This window comes from Cuculus canorus, chromosome 10 (genome assembly GCF_017976375.1).
Source record: "Cuculus canorus isolate bCucCan1 chromosome 10, bCucCan1.pri, whole genome shotgun sequence".
Lineage (NCBI taxonomy): Eukaryota > Metazoa > Chordata > Aves > Cuculiformes > Cuculidae > Cuculus > Cuculus canorus.
The window spans coordinates 17,278,727-17,296,638 of NC_071410.1; the positions used below are offsets into that span (position 1 = coordinate 17,278,727).

At 44.4% G+C, this 17,912-nt stretch overlaps 1 protein-coding gene across 2 annotated transcripts; it reads right to left on the reverse strand.

Moving 5' to 3' along the window:
* Positions 1-327: 327 nt before the first annotated feature.
* LOC104058155 (ras-like protein family member 11A-like) lies at positions 328-17,749 on the reverse strand. Of its 2 annotated transcripts, XM_054075188.1 has the most exons (5): positions 17,279-17,749; positions 15,713-15,769; positions 13,091-13,173; positions 9,255-9,763; positions 328-456 (listed from the first exon to the last, which is right to left on the reverse strand). In XM_054075188.1, the coding sequence occupies exons 1-4, from the start codon at positions 17,421-17,423 to the stop codon at positions 9,296-9,298; spliced, it is 753 nt and encodes a 250-aa protein (XP_053931163.1). In that variant the 5' UTR covers positions 17,424-17,749; the 3' UTR covers positions 328-456; positions 9,255-9,295. The 2 variants fall into 2 exon arrangements, with proteins under 2 accessions (XP_053931163.1, XP_009557920.1); XM_009559625.2 differs by lacking the exon at positions 328-456 and having other exon boundaries at positions 3,315-9,763.
* Between the last annotated feature and the right edge of the window lie 163 nt (positions 17,750-17,912).

Genomic DNA, 17,912 nt, shown 5'->3' on the forward strand with positions numbered 1-17,912 from the left:
CCCCCTTTCTTTTCCCCTTTTCTTCTCCCACACTTTGACCTCACACCATGAAACTGTCAGAGTGAGGAAACATTTTGAGCTGAAACATTCATTCCACATTACGTGATTCAAGATTAAAGGCAGGAAACATTTAACCCTTCCACAGCCTTCTCCCCTCCTCCTGTGAAGCCTTGATTTTAAAGCTCCTTGAAAAACACGTGGAAGTAGGTGGTGAGCAACAACACTTCTGAGATGGATGTTCTTGTCTCAGCAGTAGCCACAGCACAGGGACTGAGGCGTGTCTGGAGCTTTGCAACATGAACGTGTTCTCTCAGCCCTTGTCATGATTCTTGGTTCTTCCTGTGTTGAGACATATTTGCAGCGCGGGGAAAACGCGCATTGCCAAACAAAGAGATGAACTTTGGGCTCCATTTGTTTTGCTTCATTCCCCAGTGTGAGGGTCATCAGTGCAAATGGCTAAAATTAAAAACACAAATATAGATAAAATGAGGACTCTCGATGAGTAGCACTCAGGACTTAGAAACAAAGCTTCTTGCTTTCTTTAAAGCTGCCTAATAAATAATGCTAGCAGAAGGGCACTGACATATAAATTGTATTGTTTCACAGTCCTGACACAAATATGTACACTGGGCTCTAAAAGCTGCTCTTTTGGCAGAATATGGCTTTCCTGAGAGCCAGTGTGCTCTCCAGCACAGACTGATGAATGATAGTGAGATATATTTGGTACTAGGTCTTGGGCTCTGGACTTCAAAGGTGGTCTTGGGCAATTCAAAGGGTGGATAAGAATGGCAGCTCAACATCTCTGCTCATCGCTGGAGCTGTACCGGCACATAAATTGAGACTAGAAATACTACTGCAGTGCTTTAGGAGAAGAGTTGACTCTGACATAGCCATAATGTAACCACGTCAGCTGGAATATGATAAAGACATGGGGTTTTCACTGCTGCTCTGAAAGGGTGTAGATGACAAATGCTAATGGCTTTCCAAGGCCTGGATTCTGGTTTTCCATTTTGGCAGAACACCTCCACCTGTGCAGTTCACAGAAACCGTCTTCTTGGTTCTGCCTCAGAGAAGCCATGGTTTCCCAGTAACCCCTTTTTGTGCACTTGGAAGGTTCTTCTCACAAACACTGAGCTTCACACCATCCCCAAATGAAGGGATTGGAATTCAGACAGTTGAGCCAGAATGGCCATCACTGCTTTCTCTGCTCTTGGCTCTGCCACCAGCCTATTACCTTTCCCAATACTTGAGGGAAAGTCAGGCACACAGGAGCATAATTTAAAGATTTCTCGCAGTTGTAATGAGTCCAGAGAAGGCTACCAGGATGATGAGAGCGCCGGAGCACCTCTCATACGAGGACATGCAGGGAGAGTTGAGGTTGTTCATCCTGGAGAAGAGAAGGCTCTGAGGAGACCTTATAGTAGCTTCCAGCAGTAAAGGGGGCTACAAGAAAGATGGGAAGGACTATTTACAAAGGCTTGTAGTGACAGAACTACGGGGGATGGCTTTAGACTGGAGAGAGGCAGATTTAGACTAGATATAAAGAGGAATTTCTTCACAATGAGGGTGGGGAGGCATTAGCACAGGTTGCCCAGGGAAGTTGTGGGTGTCTCCATCCCTGGAGGTATCATAATATCATAGTATAGTTCAGGTTGGAAGGGACCTTAAAGATCATCTAGTCCCAGCCTCCCTGCCATGGGCAGGGACACCTCCCAATGGATCAGGGTTCCCAAGGCCCATCCAACCTGGCCTTGAACACCTCCAGGGATGGGGATCCACAGCCTCCCTGGGCAACCTGGGCCAGGGCCTCACCACTCTCATGGTGAAGAAATTCTTCCTAATGTCCAGTCTAAATCTGCTCCTTGTCAGTTTATACCCATTCCCCCTGGTCCTATCCTCACAAGCCAAGGTGTTCAAGGCCAGGTTGGATGGTCTTGGGCAGCCTGATCTAGTGGGAGGTGTCCCTGCCCATGGCATGGGGGGTTGGAACTGGATGATCCTTAAGGTCCCTTCCAACCCAAACTATTCTATGAGTCTATGATTCATGCCTCCCCTTCGTTCCCCTGCCCCATTGCTCTTTACTGACAGTCACAGAGTGCTGAGGTGTTCAACAGCACACCTCAGTTTGCTGGCTAAATAATGAGGAGTCTCATTCATTTGACATGCTAAACAACTTTGCTTATGGAGGATCAGTATGCGTTCTAACCCCAACAAATATCAAAGTTGCTGAGACACCCATGATCTTCATCAAAAAGAGGGAGGCAAGAGCATGGGCTGTTGCACTTCAGCGTGCTGTTCAAAAGTTGTTTCTCTCTTTCAACATGGCAGAGAAAAATTAAGAGTTTTGAAGTGAAATACAGTGCAGAACGCTGTGAAGAGTGGCAGCTCCTGCAAGGATCTGGAAACCTGGATGACAATCAAGAAGTGGCTTAATTCAACTGTCTGAGAGGATTCAGAGGCTACACCAGAAAAAAAAAAAACCAACCCCTGCTTATCTGGTGAGCTTTCTAACCAGCAGAGAAGGTACAGTGCGTCTCCAGATCCAGGAAACAAAACTAATATTTTTTCAAAATGACCAGTTGCTGATCGCTAATGTTCTGCATTATTGCCCAGAAAGAAGAAAAACATTTTCCTTAGGAACGGTTTCCACAATCATCCATAATAACAGCACAGGGCATGCATACTTTCACCCCTCAGCTTTAGAAAATGTGCAACTCCCCCTGCCCTGCTGCAGAGGAGCCGGTGAGTGTCTGCGTGATGAGATCCAGAGGCTAAACCTTGAAACCCATCGGGATGAAAAGGAAAATGTAAAAAATGTATCTTCTAAAGAAAAGGAGATTGGTCTGACAGCTCCTGAATGAATGGGATCCTAGGGTTTACAGATCCTATCAACTTATCTCTCTGCTTCATACTTGGAGTTTTTTCCATTTGCAAGAACCTGTGCTCAAACAGTATAATTTCAAATCAATTTTGTCCACTTTGTGATGGATAAAATAATTGTCAACAAAGGAAGCTGACAGATGAAAGGAGACTAGAATCATAGAGTCATAGAATCATCGAATTGTAGAATCATAGAATAGTTGAGGTCGGAAGGGACCTTAAAGCCCATCCAGTTCCAACCCCCCTGCGACTGGCAGGGACACCTCCCACTGGCTCAGGCTGCCCAAGGCCCATCCAACCTGGCCTTGAACACCTCCAGGGATGGGGCAGCCACAGCTTCCCTGGGCAACCTGGGCCAGGGCTTCCCCACTCTCATCATGAAGAAATTCCTCCTTATGTCCAGTCTAAACTGGCTCCTCTCCAGCTGATACCCATCGCCCCTCGCCCTATCATTACAAGCTTTTGTGAACAGTCCCCCCCAGCTTTCTTGTAGCCCCCTTGTAGGACTAGAACTGCGTTTGCTGCATCACTCTCCATGCTCCTGTTTATTCCAAAATCTTCAATACTGGGCAAAAATCTGACAGAGCAGAAAATCAACAGCTGATCTGAGCTCATCTCCTGCTCGCACATCTGCTTAGAGAAGAGAACTTGCTTGATGGAACCAAAGCGACTTCAGAGAAGAGCAGCAAAACTTCGCAAGGACTAACCAGGTTTAAATAAGCAATGACTCTGTAACACAAATAAGCTCAACACTGTGAGCACAAAACAAGGGAAGGAAATATTGGGCTAAGCCAGCAAGAGCCCTTGGGGAGAAATGGCATGAATTCAAAGATTTATCTAAATGCAGAGTTGCACTGACTTGATTTAGATGTGCTTTCAAATGCTTTAGGTAAATAAGGTCAAAAGGTTAAGTAGACACACTTCTTTTGCTATAAGCCATGCTTGGAGTTAAAATATTTGGAAATAAATTATAAATTAAACAGAAAAAAAATATTTTTTTTAAGACTAAGGAAGAAAAACTGCAGAAATTCTTGCCTGCTAAATTAAATAAGCACAGAGGCATGAATGGAGAGGGACAAGGAACGGCAGAGATAAGTTAGAGGAGAGGTGGAAAATTGTGAGGATCTTGCTTTTTCTCCAGAGGCAATAGATCGGATCATCTTTTCTAGCACCACTGTCCCTGCTGTTGAGGTTTTTAGAGTGCATTTAGAGATCTTTTTTAGCTTTCGGTTGCTTGGCTTTCCTGTGCTTGTCTTGAAGGAGACAGGGACAGCTCAGGAACTCTGAAGATATGGGAACAACTCAAAACCAGCCAACATGTCATTCTGTGCTGCTGCTTCAGGGGCCGGTGCTGGCTCTGCATACACAGTGACGGCTCGAGCAGAGTCAAGGTGAGTCTGACCCAAAGTCTTCTGGAGAGAATTCCAGCAGTAACAATCAGCTGGAAGCCTTCCACTTTGCCCTGTAAAACAATTAGTCAACTGTTCTCTGTGGCAAAATAAGTTTCTTCTGCCGGCTCAGAAAGTTACTCTTTCCTCTTCATTTGTACACTTGACATACATGTACACCTGGGAGTATCCAGGTGCCATGGATCCCTGTCTGAGCCATTCCTTGAAATCAAGATCTGATGTTTCCACTTTGTTCCTGTGTCTCAACTGTAAATGTGGGATCCAAACAACTCGCAGTTTAAAGAATCCGGAATCAAGATCTGAATTCAGATGTTAAGATTTAAGTCATCCTTAGCACACAGGGGGCAATTCCTTTATTTCTTATTGGTGATTCTCTCCTGCGGATGCTGAAGTGCATAGCAAAGGTGTGTCAGTGTCCTTCCTTGTACAGACACAGCAACTTTGATTAAGAGATCTGGCCAAGAACTATAGAATCATGGAACGGTTTGGGTTGGAAGGGAATATAAAGCCTATCTAGTTCCCCACCCTGCCATGGGCAGGGACACCTCCCACTGGATCAGGGCTCCGAGCCCCATCCAACCTGGCCTTGAACACCTCCAGGGATGGGGCAGCCACCACTGCTCTGGGCAACCTGGGCCAGGGCCTCCCCACCCTCACAGCAAAACATTCTTCTTCAAATTTCATCTCAGTCTCCCCTCCTGCAGCTGAAAACCATACCCCCTTCATCCTATCCCTGCACTCCCTGATCAAAAGCCCCTCCCCAGCTTTCCTGGAGCTCCTTTCAGCACTGGAAGCTGCTCTAAGGTCTCCCTGGAGCCTTCTCTTCTCTAGGATGAACAATTCCAACTTGCTCAGCCTGTCCTCGTAGCAGAGCTGCTCCAGCCCTCACATCATCTCCATGGCCTCCTCTGGACTCGCTCCAACAGCTCCATGTCCTTCCTGTGCTGAGGACTCCAGAACTGGATGCAGGGCTCCTGGTGGGGTCTCACAGAGCGTAGCGGAGGGGCAGAATCCACTCCGTCGCCCTGCTGGTCCCACTGCTTTGGATGCAGCTCAGGACACAGTTGGTTTCTGGGCTGCAAGCACACGTTGCTGGTTCATTGAGCTTCTCATCCCCCAGCACTGCAAGTCCTCTTCAGGGCTGCTCTCAATCCGTTCTCCACCCAGCCTATAGTTGTGCTTGGGATCACCAAAAAGTCACAGGAAAAGCTAAAAACAGAGCCTGATTTTCCCATCTCTCAGGACACACTGTATTTCCATGGGGAACCACTGAAAACATGTGAGAAATGTAGCTGTCAGAGAGACTGCAGAAAATAACCATTTACAAACATCTTCCCTAACTCGGGGCCAGTTTGGTATCGCTGGGATTGTGCACGGGGCCAGTGTGACATTAGCAGTTTGCTCAGGCAGTTCCAAACACAGTTTGTCATTTAAGTTACTTCTTCCAACTTTTAATTACGTTCTTGTGTAACACAACTCGCTGAGCTCTGTGCATACCTTGAGGGAGGCGGCATGGCCTGGTAGTTGTTGCAAAGAATTGGGAATTAATTACAGAGGGGACAGCTTTGGAGTTCCTCTCAAGTACTTGCTCAGCTGTGTAACCTTGGGGCAAATCACTCAGCCACTTTGCCCAAGTACACCCAGCTGTCAACTGTCTTGAGAGCCAGATGTGCATGAGATTTAAACTGCCCAGGAGGCTGAAAGAGGATGGGGGGGGGAGAAAGTGAGTTCTGCAGCTTGTTTTTGTTGGTATTGCTTCTGATGGAGTTAGGCCTTAAACAGTATAACTGAAATGAGAATTTGTCTTGACATCCAAAAAAAATTCCACCCTTTAATCTCTTTTCCCTTCCCTCTCCTGACTTTATGTCCAGTACTTTCTCTCTTCAGTAAGATCCATGTTTTTCCCCTGCAGCCTGAAGATTCTAATTCAGGATCAGGTTTTATGTAACTAAATTTCGGTATTTTACATGGTTATTTTTAGGCACTTTATTTTATAGTGTCCTCCTCTCCCTGTTTTTCATGCTACCATTCTCCCTCCTCAGCCTGGCTTCCCTTCAGTGGCACAGAGGCGTGTTCTGCACTACTAACAAAGCTGTGGAGCTATAGTGTCTTCATGAGAGGATATGTCCTGGCTTAAAACCAGTATCAAAGCTATTACAGGATTTGTGTCACTGGTCAATGAGCAACAAAAATACTATACTCAGGTTTCTGTAGCAGAATAAATGTTTGCCACATGTTAGTATTTAGGAGAAGACTGAAATGTTTCAGTATTTTTTGTCCTTAGCTAAATTGTCCACTTCTTTTTCCTCCCCGGCACTGCAGGAATGTGGGAATGCTTCCTTATGTAGGAGTACAGATGTAGGAACACGTGTATACTTCCAAAGGAGGGTGCACTGGGTTGTGAGAAGAGGAAAAAATACATTTTTAGCCTAGTATAAACAAGGAACGTTTAAAGCTGTGAGACGTAAAGCAGCCACTATATTCGCTACTCAGGAAAGACCTTGTGTGTTTTTATTAATCGCTACTGAAAATAAAACATTGACAGGTTTGAAACATGTTGAACTCCTTCCCAGCTAAGAAAGGATTAGAGCTGAAAGAGCAAGTTACAAACAAATTCAGTTGGCCAGACAACCTAATTCTCTTTGGCTCTTATGAAAACAAATGTTGTCAGCAAATTGTCTTCAGCAAACTTAGCCCTCGTGTTACGGTACTGGGATGGTAAAATATTTAATTGCTATTCCAAATTGGTGATCGTTTTTCCAATGCAAATCATTTTCAGTTTGTCTGTCTCTCACAACCTTTTTGCTCTGTTTTAGTGACCTTCCAGTACCTGAAGGCGCTACAAGAAAGCTGGGGAGGGTCTGATCACAAAGGCTTGGAGTAATAGGAGGAGGGGCAATGGGTATAAACTGGAGAGGGGCAGATTTACACTGGACATAAGGAAGAATTTCTCCTCCATGAGGGTGGTGAGGCCCTGGCCCAGGTTGCCCAGGGAAGCTGTGGCTGCCCCATCCCTGGAGGTGTTCAAGGCCAGGTTGGATGGGCCTTGGGCAGCCTGATCCAGTGGGAGGTGTCCCTGCCAATCGCAGGGGGGTTGGAACTGAATGATCTTTAAGGTCCCTTCCAACCCAAACCGTTCTCTGATGCTCTGTTTCATGTTATTGAATATTTGGATTTGATATTTGAGCTTTGCTATTAGTAATTTAAAATACTGAAACCCTGTACTAATAAATGCCTGCAATGAATAATGACACTGCTCAAACATCAGATTGTTAATTAAGCACAGGCTAAGTAGAAATCTTCTGATATTGTTCAGGTCTCTGGATGATCTGTTTTTCCACTCCTACTACCACCTGAAAATTTTAAAAAAGGTGCAGCTCTTGTATGTGAATAAAAGTTTTAAATTAACCAGAACACAAGATGTTCTGGGATAACCAGCTGTGGAAAACAATAAATAAACCAGAAAGTGAGCTGTAGATAGAGCAAATCCAGGTGATAAGGAAAATCAGGACTAGAGTTGTCTAAAATACAGAGTACATTTCCAAGCCCTGAGCTATATAAATACTCATCAGACTCAAGCTATGTTTTTGCTGCTTATAAGGAGTAAAAGGTGGATTTAGCTCGGTGTTGCTGGCTGAAACAGCAGCCAGTAGTTTTTTTCCACATCCACCAAACTAGAAATCTGTGTTCTTGTGTGTAAATCACTGAGTTGTCCTTCATTCCATGGTCCTGTGCATTGCTCAGGTGGTCTGTTTAAAGAAAAGATTGTTGCATTAGGACTTTTCATGGTCCAACTCAGTTTCCTTCTACTCTCATTAAGAGCAAATGATGGATGCTTCATGTTGTTGTTACTGCTGTCATAAAAGGGGCCAGCTCACAGGATCCAGCTTCACATCCCTTTGGACGTGCTGAGACAACGCAGTGAGATGCTGCCAGTGAAATACGCAGTGATAAACTGGTGAGGTATTGAGTAAAGTCTGGTCCTAAGGTGTATAACAACAGGATGAATTCCCGAAGCCAGAAATTTCAGGCATTGTAAAACGTTTTCTTCTTTAATTAAAAGATCTAATGGGTTAGATTTACTTCATATGAAGGCTTTGTCTTTTTAAAACAGCATCTGGAACTTGAAAGCTGACTAGTTTGGAAAAAACTAAATAGTTTTAGGTCACTTCCTTGCTCTTGATTAATACAGTCCTTTTTTTTTTTTTGCAGGTTTTAAGCCATTTGTTGCTCTCTCATTGCCATGGAGGAAACCCAGAGAAAGATGACAAGTACACCATTGAGAAACTGCCTACAAAATGCTGCTACATGTCTGCATTTTGGCCATCAAATCACTTTCAGAAGCAGTCAGTGTGCATTTGAAGAAAAACAGGCTGAAAAAACAGTGATATTTTTAAAAAAAATCTCCTGTTCAAGAGACACCGTAAGGGTAAAGCTTGCATACGAACAAATCTCTCCCCAGATTGCTAAGAACACTTTCTGAACTGCAATTTAAAAGCTTTCATTTCTACTTTTCACTATCTATACTCTTCGTTTACGTTTTTTTTTGCCTTTATTTACCAGTCTTGTGACTAAGCAAATCTTGTCATTTTTGCCTGCTCAGTACAGCTCATGTCACTCTCTTTGTGTCTGGCTGCAGCTCATCACCTGTATTTGGGGGATACAGCCATCCCCAAGAGAAGTCACTTCTCTTAACAGTAGGATTTAATAATTGCTACCAATAAAATCCACTTGTGAGCCTAAACTATTTGACTCTGTCCCTTTCAAAAAGGAAATAATTTGGGAAAATCTATTTTTCAACTCACAGTTTCTTATTTCTTGCCCCAAAGAGCAAATCATTTAAATTCCTTAGCTGTATGAGCATGGGATTTTTAAGGAAGATGAAAAGACAAAATGAAAGAGCCTCTCACACAACCTGACCCCTGAATTTCAGCGATGCCCCTTATTGCCAGCTTATTTTCTTGCCTTTTTTTCAGGGCTGTGGAAAACAATTTCTGTCACCTCCATCAAAGTGTAGTGGCAGATTTCCCTTTGGAAGTCAGAGCCTGTTTCAAACGTCTCTTTAAGTCCTGCATATTTGGCGACTTGGGTCGGACAAGGTGGAGGCCTCTTCTTTTCTCCCCATTGCAGCTCCCAATCATCCTGCTGACTTCCTGGCAAAGCTGCTGGAAGGCTTCCCGCACTCCCTCACAGTTCTCCCTGGCTGAGACTTCATAGTAAGTTCCTCCTAGTTCACTGGCCAGCTGGAGTCCTTCTTTGGAGGACACCTGCCTGGCACGCAGGAGGTCTCCTTTGTTCGCCATCAGAAGCAGAGGAATATTAGCATTTGGGTGAATCTTGCGGATGTGCTGGTGCAGGGGACGGATGACTCGGTAGCTCTCATAGTCTGTGATGGAGTAAACGAAAACGAAGCCGTCTGCCCAGTAGATTGAACGGTTGATCTGTTCTTGGCAGCATATGCTGTCGGTGTCATCCTGCCGCAGAACCAAGAGGTGTGAGGTTAGAATCATGGAATCATAGAACAATTTGGGTTGGAAGGGACCTTAAAGCCCATCCAGTTCCACCCACTGGAGAGGAGAGGAGAGGAGAGGAGAGGAGAGGAGAGGAGAGGAGAGGAGAGGAGAGGAGAGGAGAGGAGAGGAGAGGAGAGGAGAGGAGAGGAGAGGAGAGGAGAGGAGAGCCCAAATACTGATTTGAAAAGTTTGTTCTCTATTTTATTGTACCAAAGCAGCGTGACAGAAACCCACGCTGTTATTGTGGATAAAACAGTGATGGACATGGAAAGAGCATTCTAGCATTCAGCAGGCCAGCCACGCTGGGCGAGTGAAGAGTTTTGTCCCCCAAGGTTGGTTTTTAAGGCTTTTTCCAATTCTGTATTCAATGGAGAGAGGTTCTCACTAACTCTGTCTGGCAAAGCCCGACAGGTTTTTCTGCCATGCGGGTCTCCAGATAGTCAAAGGCAAAGTTACTTCAAAAAAAGCCATTTGTTACAAATAACCAATTATTGAAAATGAGGTGAAATCTCATTGCTGGTTTGTAGAGCAGCAGTGGCTTTATGGTTTTGTTTTGCTCATTACAGGTTTGCTCAGTCCATCACCTCCTACTCAGCCAGCCAAAACAATCACCAGCGTCAGGAATATAAAACTGGACCCAGTCCTGTGGGGCTTGAAAAGAGATCAGCTCACTTTTCAAGATGAAGCTATTTTCAGCTAATCCTCTACTCTTTGTTATCTGTGCTGGCGCGTAACCCAACCAGAAAGGCAGATCACTGCTGCAGTTATTGCCAGGATGCTGGGTTTGTAAGAACTGACATTCCTGTCAATGTTACAGGCTTCCTCGAACTTTGTCATTTCTTTCCTATCAAACAAGGCACTGAGCATATTCAGTACTTGGCTCTAGATGAAGTTGGTAGGAAACAGAGGCTTTTTTGTCTTTTAGGGGTAGTTCAACACTGTGAATAGAGAGCCCAAACTTTTATTATTATTGCTAAAATCAGACTATTCAATCAGACTCTTAGAATATACATTCCATTATCGATTCATCTATAGAATATATATTCCAGGATGAGAAAGTTGGGGTTGTTCAGCCTGGAGAAGAGAAGGCTCCGAGGACACCTTATAGCGACCTTCCAGTATCTGAAAAGGGCTTCAAGAAAGCTGGAGAGAGACTGTTCACAAAGGCTTGTAGTGACAGGATGAGGGGGAACGGATATAAACTGGAGAGGTGAGATTTTAGACTAGATATAAGGAAGAATTTCTTCACAATGAGAGTGGTGAGGTCCTGGCACAGGTTGCCCAGGGAAGCTGTGGCTGCCCCATCCCTGGAGGCATCATCAAGGCCAGGTTGGATGGGGCCTTGGGCAGCCTGATCCAATGGGAGGTGTCCCTGTCCATGGCAGGGGGTTGGAATTGGATGATCTTTAAGGTTCCTTCCAACCCAAACTATTCAATGATTTTATGATTCCACATCTTCCATTCATATTCAATTTAACAGAATTTGCATGTGCTCAGCAATCTCCCCAAAGAGATTACATTTATTTAGACACCTAAATATGAACTATAAAGCCTAACTTCAGGAAGCAGAGGTGGAAAAAAGTGCGAAAAACTGTTCAGTTCTTTTATGGTAGATCAGACAGTAGAAAAAGGACTTTCAACAAGGCTCTCCTGTGAGAAGAAGCAAGAGAATTTCTGAGGGCTCAGAGGATGTTAGACTTACAACTTTCAACAGGAGTTCTCTCCCCTTCAGTATTGTCAAGAGAGACACTGGCTCATCATACTGAGTAGTTCTTTGCCCTTGCCAGTTCACAGTAACGCTAAATCCTGTTAAGAGCGAAATTTTTTAACAGACGCTCTTATCACACCTCTCCTCTAAACACTCAAACCCCAAAACTCAACAGAGTTGCATAGGGAATGAAGACGGATCCTCACTGGCAGGCTTGTTTAAAAGGGTAATGAGTGTGAACCGAAGCTGGGGCAGGGCAGGCTGTGGGAAGAAGGGTAATTTGCACTGTTGGTGTCTGGGTTGTAGCCAATCTGTAGATAATTAGCCACCCTACACGTCCTGCTAGCCTCTCTTCACCAGCAAAGTCCTCCCATGGGGAAAAAGAACTAATTGTGCTGGCAAGCTGAAAATGTTTTTGGAGAAGGTGCACATTCAGAGAGCCTTAATGAGCAGAAATGCTCTGTTAGTCCAGCTAGGCCCACCCAGTAGTGACATGGATGGATAATCCCCAATGGAATGCTTTATTCAGGAAAATCAAAGGCTAATGGGCTACTTTTTAAATGGAAATCTCTGCTCCAGAATGGATTTTGAAACACACAGTCATTTGCCACCTATAGACCAAGACCTAACAAAGCCAATTATCTCTTTGCTTCTGTTTCTCTCTTACACATTAACATTCCCGGGTGGCTAGAATTCTGACTGTTTCCACACGACTTCCTCCCAAAACACTGTCCTCAGCCTGAGGAGTGCAAGAAACTCCCTTCCTTAAGGATTTTATGAGAAAATCCAACCTGCATCAGGCCCAGATAATCGTGTCTGTGGGAGCTGTTGAAACAGTGCAGAGCTTGGACTGGTACAAAGAAAATGAAGCTTCCTTCCTGACTCAATTAAACTTGTTTCTGACTAAGAATTATTACTCTCATGAGATGTCCACCATTCATGTAACCCCAAATTTTATTTCATTTCCTGCTGCTTTGACACTATTTTCATCCTCTTGTTTTGCATGTGAAGCAGATCTTCCAAAAAAGACATCTTAATCTTCAATCCTGCTTGGAAAGATATTTCTCTAATAAGGCATGAATAAAATAAAAAGAAAAAAAAACCAGTAAGGAGACCACTGGAAAGCACCTTAGTTGGAACTTATAACTGCTGAGGCCCATTCTTGGAAAGAAACACCTTTCTGGGGAAGAGACTCTGGGTATGGAGAGAGGTCTAAGCTGAGCCAGCCAGGTCTCTAGGCAGGTGAGTTTTCTGCCATGCAGACGCAGAAACCATTGGAGAGGAAATAAAACCATCAAAGAGCTAGCAGGAGTGAACCAGACTATGTTTTTACTGCTATTCATGCTTGGGATACAGTAAGAAGTTGGATCTAGATTTGTTTTCATTCTGACTTACTCTTAAAGGAGCCTGATTTAACCTTCTTGAGGGCTCACTTTGGCAGGGCTTAAGGTCTGCATTTTAGTTTAAGCCTAGATATATTTCTGCTGATAAGTGGAATTACTTACAGGAGGAAGTGCTGGCAACAAACAAGAGACAGTAACTGTGCTGTAAGGCACCTATGCACTGAGTAGATGTTTTACCTCCAGTGACACAAAGGGAGTATCCTGCACCTGTAGAGAGATCTGTTCCCCGTCTATGGTGAACTTCCTTGAATACAAAGCACCTGGTGGAAAAGCAAGATCATTAGAGTCAGTGACCGTAAGAAAGAAGAAAGAGTACATAGTACATAAAGGCAAAGTGGAACTGCTGAAATCCAGATTTTTGAGGCTTATGATCTGTAGCTGCTTATTGAAAAGTGAATGGTACCCAGTGAAGTTGTGGCTGCCCCATCCATGGAGGTGTTCAAGGCCAGGTTGGATGGGGCCTTGGGCAGCCTGATCCAGTGGGAGGTGTCCCTGCCCATGGCAGAGGTTGGAACTAGATGATAACTTTAAGGTCCCTTCCAACCCAAACTATTCTATGATTCCATGTGGCTGTTTACCTAAGGAAAGTGGTTCTGTGTTTGCTGTGTGGTTGGATGTTTTGAATGTATACTCAGCATGTATCTGGAAAAGGGGACGCTGTAGTGATCACAAACTCCAAGTGGGCGCTAAGTCCCATTCAGGTTTCCAAGTGTTATTGTTCACTTTTGAAGATATGGGCTGCATATATTTGTAACCTCAAATGCAGATACTCAGGTACTGCTGTAAAAGAAGTGAGCTGTTTCCCATTGTGTTTCTCTGAAAGTTTTTACAAAAGGCAAGTATTCCAGTTTTGGGCAGGCAATAAGGAACTGAATACAGAACACGCAGGTGGTCTTTGGGACTGGCGTGACGTTAGCAGTCAGAGTTTGGTTGGAATCCCCAAAGACTGGACACTTGGAATCTGACTTCTGCTTAATCTGTATGGCATATATTCAAGTTCAAAGCATTTGGGACTGCTGCAGCTCTAATAAGACCATCACTATTCTGAGCTTGAGTTTTATTTTGTTACTGGAGTGCAGGTTAAGTGCCAATGAAAGCCTAAGTTTTGATCTTATGAACTGTCCATGGATGTGAAAAGGAGAGCTTCAGAGATTGAGGCCATCACTGTTTTTCTTTAGAACTCAATACAAGCCCTGTGGATACATGAAGAAATGCTGTATGCACATCTGCTGTGTACAGCCTTCTGGTCTTGTCCACACACATTTGTTCCTGCTGCACCAAAACAAATTCACTTCACCTCGTAAGGAGAGAAACCCCAGCTATTGTCGAGTAAAGAATTCAGATTGGCAGGGAGGTCCATTACTGGCAATAATGCCGTCCCTTCTGGAAACAATCTCTGGTTCAAGGAAATTGGTGTTTTATTCCAGTGGAAAAAGGTCTCAGCTCAGTTTGCTGCATCTGATCCCAACATTATTGTATTATGTTTTAATACCAACTCTGAGGTGGTTTAGCGCTTCTGGGATTTGTTTTCTTTTTTTTTCCAAACATATCAGATTTTAAGATGACGATGGTGCTCTTTTGTGGGAAGATGCTGTACCCCTGCAACAGGACCAGACAACATACTATTCCAACTCTATAATGCAGAGCAGAAAAAAGAGCAGGTACATCCAGACACTGCCTGTGCTCTGCCTTATACCCAGCTGAAGGAGAAGCGTAATTGAATGATCATGGGTATGCTGCCACCTGTTTCTTATTTCTGGCATATTTGTTTCTCCTAAAGCATGGCTTTTGGGCTGGTAGCTTAATGAGAAAAGCATGTGGTTCTGAGCAATGCTTCTGGCAGCAACCCATTGCAAAGCTCAGAAGTCTAACTTGATGTACAGCTTCCTATAGAAGAGATGAGGGAAAAGAAATAGCGTAGCCAACCACCCAGGTTACTCAGGGTCAGCAAGAGGGAGCTGTAAGGAGGAGCTTTCAGATTGTATTTCATCAAAAAGGCAGAGATCAAAGGTGTCTTGTGCTGCCGTCTCCTTCCCTAACTCCTCATTCTGGATTTAGAATGTTCATCTAAAACACTAATGGATTTAGTGTTCATCTCCAAAGTGAAGCTTAGTGTTCATCTCCAAAGTGAAGCAATCACGCTCTGAATCCTGTCCTGTTTCATCCAAAACCTGAGAGATGGCCTGTGTGTGGAATGTGCACGCAAGGTATTTAGATTCTTTCTACAACACTGGCCAATACCTTTGGCACTTTCTTGGAACGGAGGCTGTGAATTAAGGAGTTCCCATGAAATCATCTGCTGAGGTGTCAGGATTAAACAGGAAAAGCAGCAGAAGCAGTTTGCATGGTCACTTATCTTACGGACACAAGACTTCAGTTTGGTAGTTTCCCTTGTCATAAAAGCCACTGAAAAAGGGAATTACACAGGAAAAGTTTGGAACTGCCTTTTACATACTTTGGAATCCCTCTGGCCTCCCTGGGGTTGCAGAGAGAGCAGCATCAGGTTTCCACGGTTTAGTCGGCATGCAAGTTGTTCCCTGAGTCTGCATTTTAGTGTAGGTATGTTCCCAAGCAAACCATTTACTCAGATCCTTTTCCATCAAGCCGGAAAATAACAGCTTAAAGGATCACAAAAAACGAGTCTTTGATTTATGCCTTTCATGGCCTCAGGCTGTTGACTGAAAATAGGCACCTTATGGATCTAACACCGCTTGGATTTCCTGTAACATGCACCAGTCACAAATCAGAGTGGATTTCTTTCCAAGCTATCTGCAGCACTGCAGTGGAAAGCAGACTCACCAGTATTGGCTTCATAGTCTCCAATAAATCTCTTTGTGAGAAAGCGCACAACCAGGGCTGTAAAATAATGAAAAAAATATGTCTTTATAATGTGACCCAAAAACGATCTTTGCAGAGCATATGCAGTGTCTTACTGGAATATGAAACCAAGTTAATCTTTGAATTGCTCACATATTATTCTGCAAATGCTTCTCTCAACATAAAAAGATCTGGACCAGGCTATAAGACCTAATGCAGAAGTTTTTGCAACTTGGACTGGAAATGACCCCTTAGATTCTGCATGGCTTCATGTAGGGTACAGAGAGTGGTTTGTTGGGATTGTAGGAATAACAACCTGACCCTTGGTTTGAAATAATCATGAACAAGAGTAACAATCCAATAAACTGAAACTAATCCAAATACCACATTTGAGACCTCTGTGTTGTACAAGATCTGAGGCTGATGGATGTAGTGGTTCTTCCTAGCCTTAAAACTCCTCAGTCCCGCTCATGAAACTCATCAGTGATATCTAATCACACCTCAGCACACGAACTGCCTGTGCTCTGCACGTGCGGGCCATGCTGCAGCACCCCAGGGCTGCCTTATTCACCCTAACCTGCGGGACTTTCTTACACTGCCAAATTAGAATGTTTCTCTTTTCTCCATCACTTTATGACACTTAAAATCCTGTCACGACAATAGTAACTTATTTTCCTGTTGTGCTTTCATCTCAGCAGATTCTCAGTCGTTCGCAAACCCACATAGTTAATAGCTAAATAAAAGGGGTTATTCTCTAAACAATTCTATAGATTTCATTTAAACGAATCGCCCTTCTCACAGAGGATACTGGGTCACCTCTTTAGTTCCCTTAAATTAAGCTGACTTTTCAGCTCTCTTCAACAAACTACTTAACAGGAAAAGTGACTGCTTCAAATCCAAACCAGACAAACATTTTACTGAGTCCTGTGGAACCTCAGATGTAGTAAAATAGACCTGGCCTTAATAATTACTGAAATCACAAATCATATATTCAAAAGCAATAACACTCACTTCACCCTCTTTTCTCTCCTCTCGAGAATAACACACGGAGACGTGTTTTATGCTGTTATCTTCTGCAGAGCATAAAACATTTAACCCAGGAGGACAGAACCCACAAGTGGGAGGTGTCCTTGCCCATCACAGGGGGGTTGGAACTGGATGGGCTTTAAGGTCCCTTCCAACCCAAACTATTCTATCATTCTATGATTCTATGATTCTGTGATTCTATGATTCTATGTCCCATTGCTGGGGTGTGGACATATAGACGTGGTTAATTAATTTGCAGAAGACCAGGTCAAATCATTTGTGAGTACAGAGCTCCCAGCACAGTGCCCTCTCCTCTCAACTGCCACCTTCAGGTCTGCTGTCCAAGCAGACCTACAGCAAATCTGCCTCACAGACCACTCAGTGCATTTTCAAGAAGAAGTAACTTAAAGCATTCAAGCTGCAACTGTTCAGAGTTTTCCCAGCCTTGAGTCTATCCGAGCTGCAAACAAGCTCGGAAGCACGGCAGGAAGACAAGGCATGGCGCTGCGCCTGTGGACTTACCTGTCTTGCCGACGCTACTACCTCCCAGTACCACGAGCTTGATGATCTTGTTGGGCACGCAGTCCAGGACAGGATACTCCGGTATGGGGAGCAAGAGGAAATTAGTGGAGTACTGTGACATAGTATCCTGAGAGATGAGACGCATGCCAGAAATGAAAGCTGCTCAACACCAGCAGGAGTTGGGGGAGAAAAGAAGGAATCAGCTTCTCGGCGCGTGTTCTGGGCTGTATATCCTTGGGTAGAGAAGCCCTCTCATTTCATTGAAGCAGCTTTCCTGAGGAATGTCAGTGACCGGCCTCCTCTGCACCATGCCTCTGCTCAGACAGCAACTTTGGAAAGCAAAAGGGAACTTTTTGATCAGCCCCCGTGAAAACTGACTCCGCCATTCCCCAGCCAATCACAAGGGAAGCGATGACATTCCTCCAGCGGCACCAAGCTCTGCCTCCATCAACCGCTCTGCCTCCATCATCAACCACACCGCCTCGCTCCCTCGCGCTCGCTCCCTTCCCGCTGGCTGCTTTACGTGCTGTCCCTTGGCTCTTTGCTAAAATGAGATTCTTCTGTTTTACAGTCATCACGGCAGTGTTTTCAGTGAGATAGTCACCCCCACGCTCCGCTCTAATTCCACTTTGAA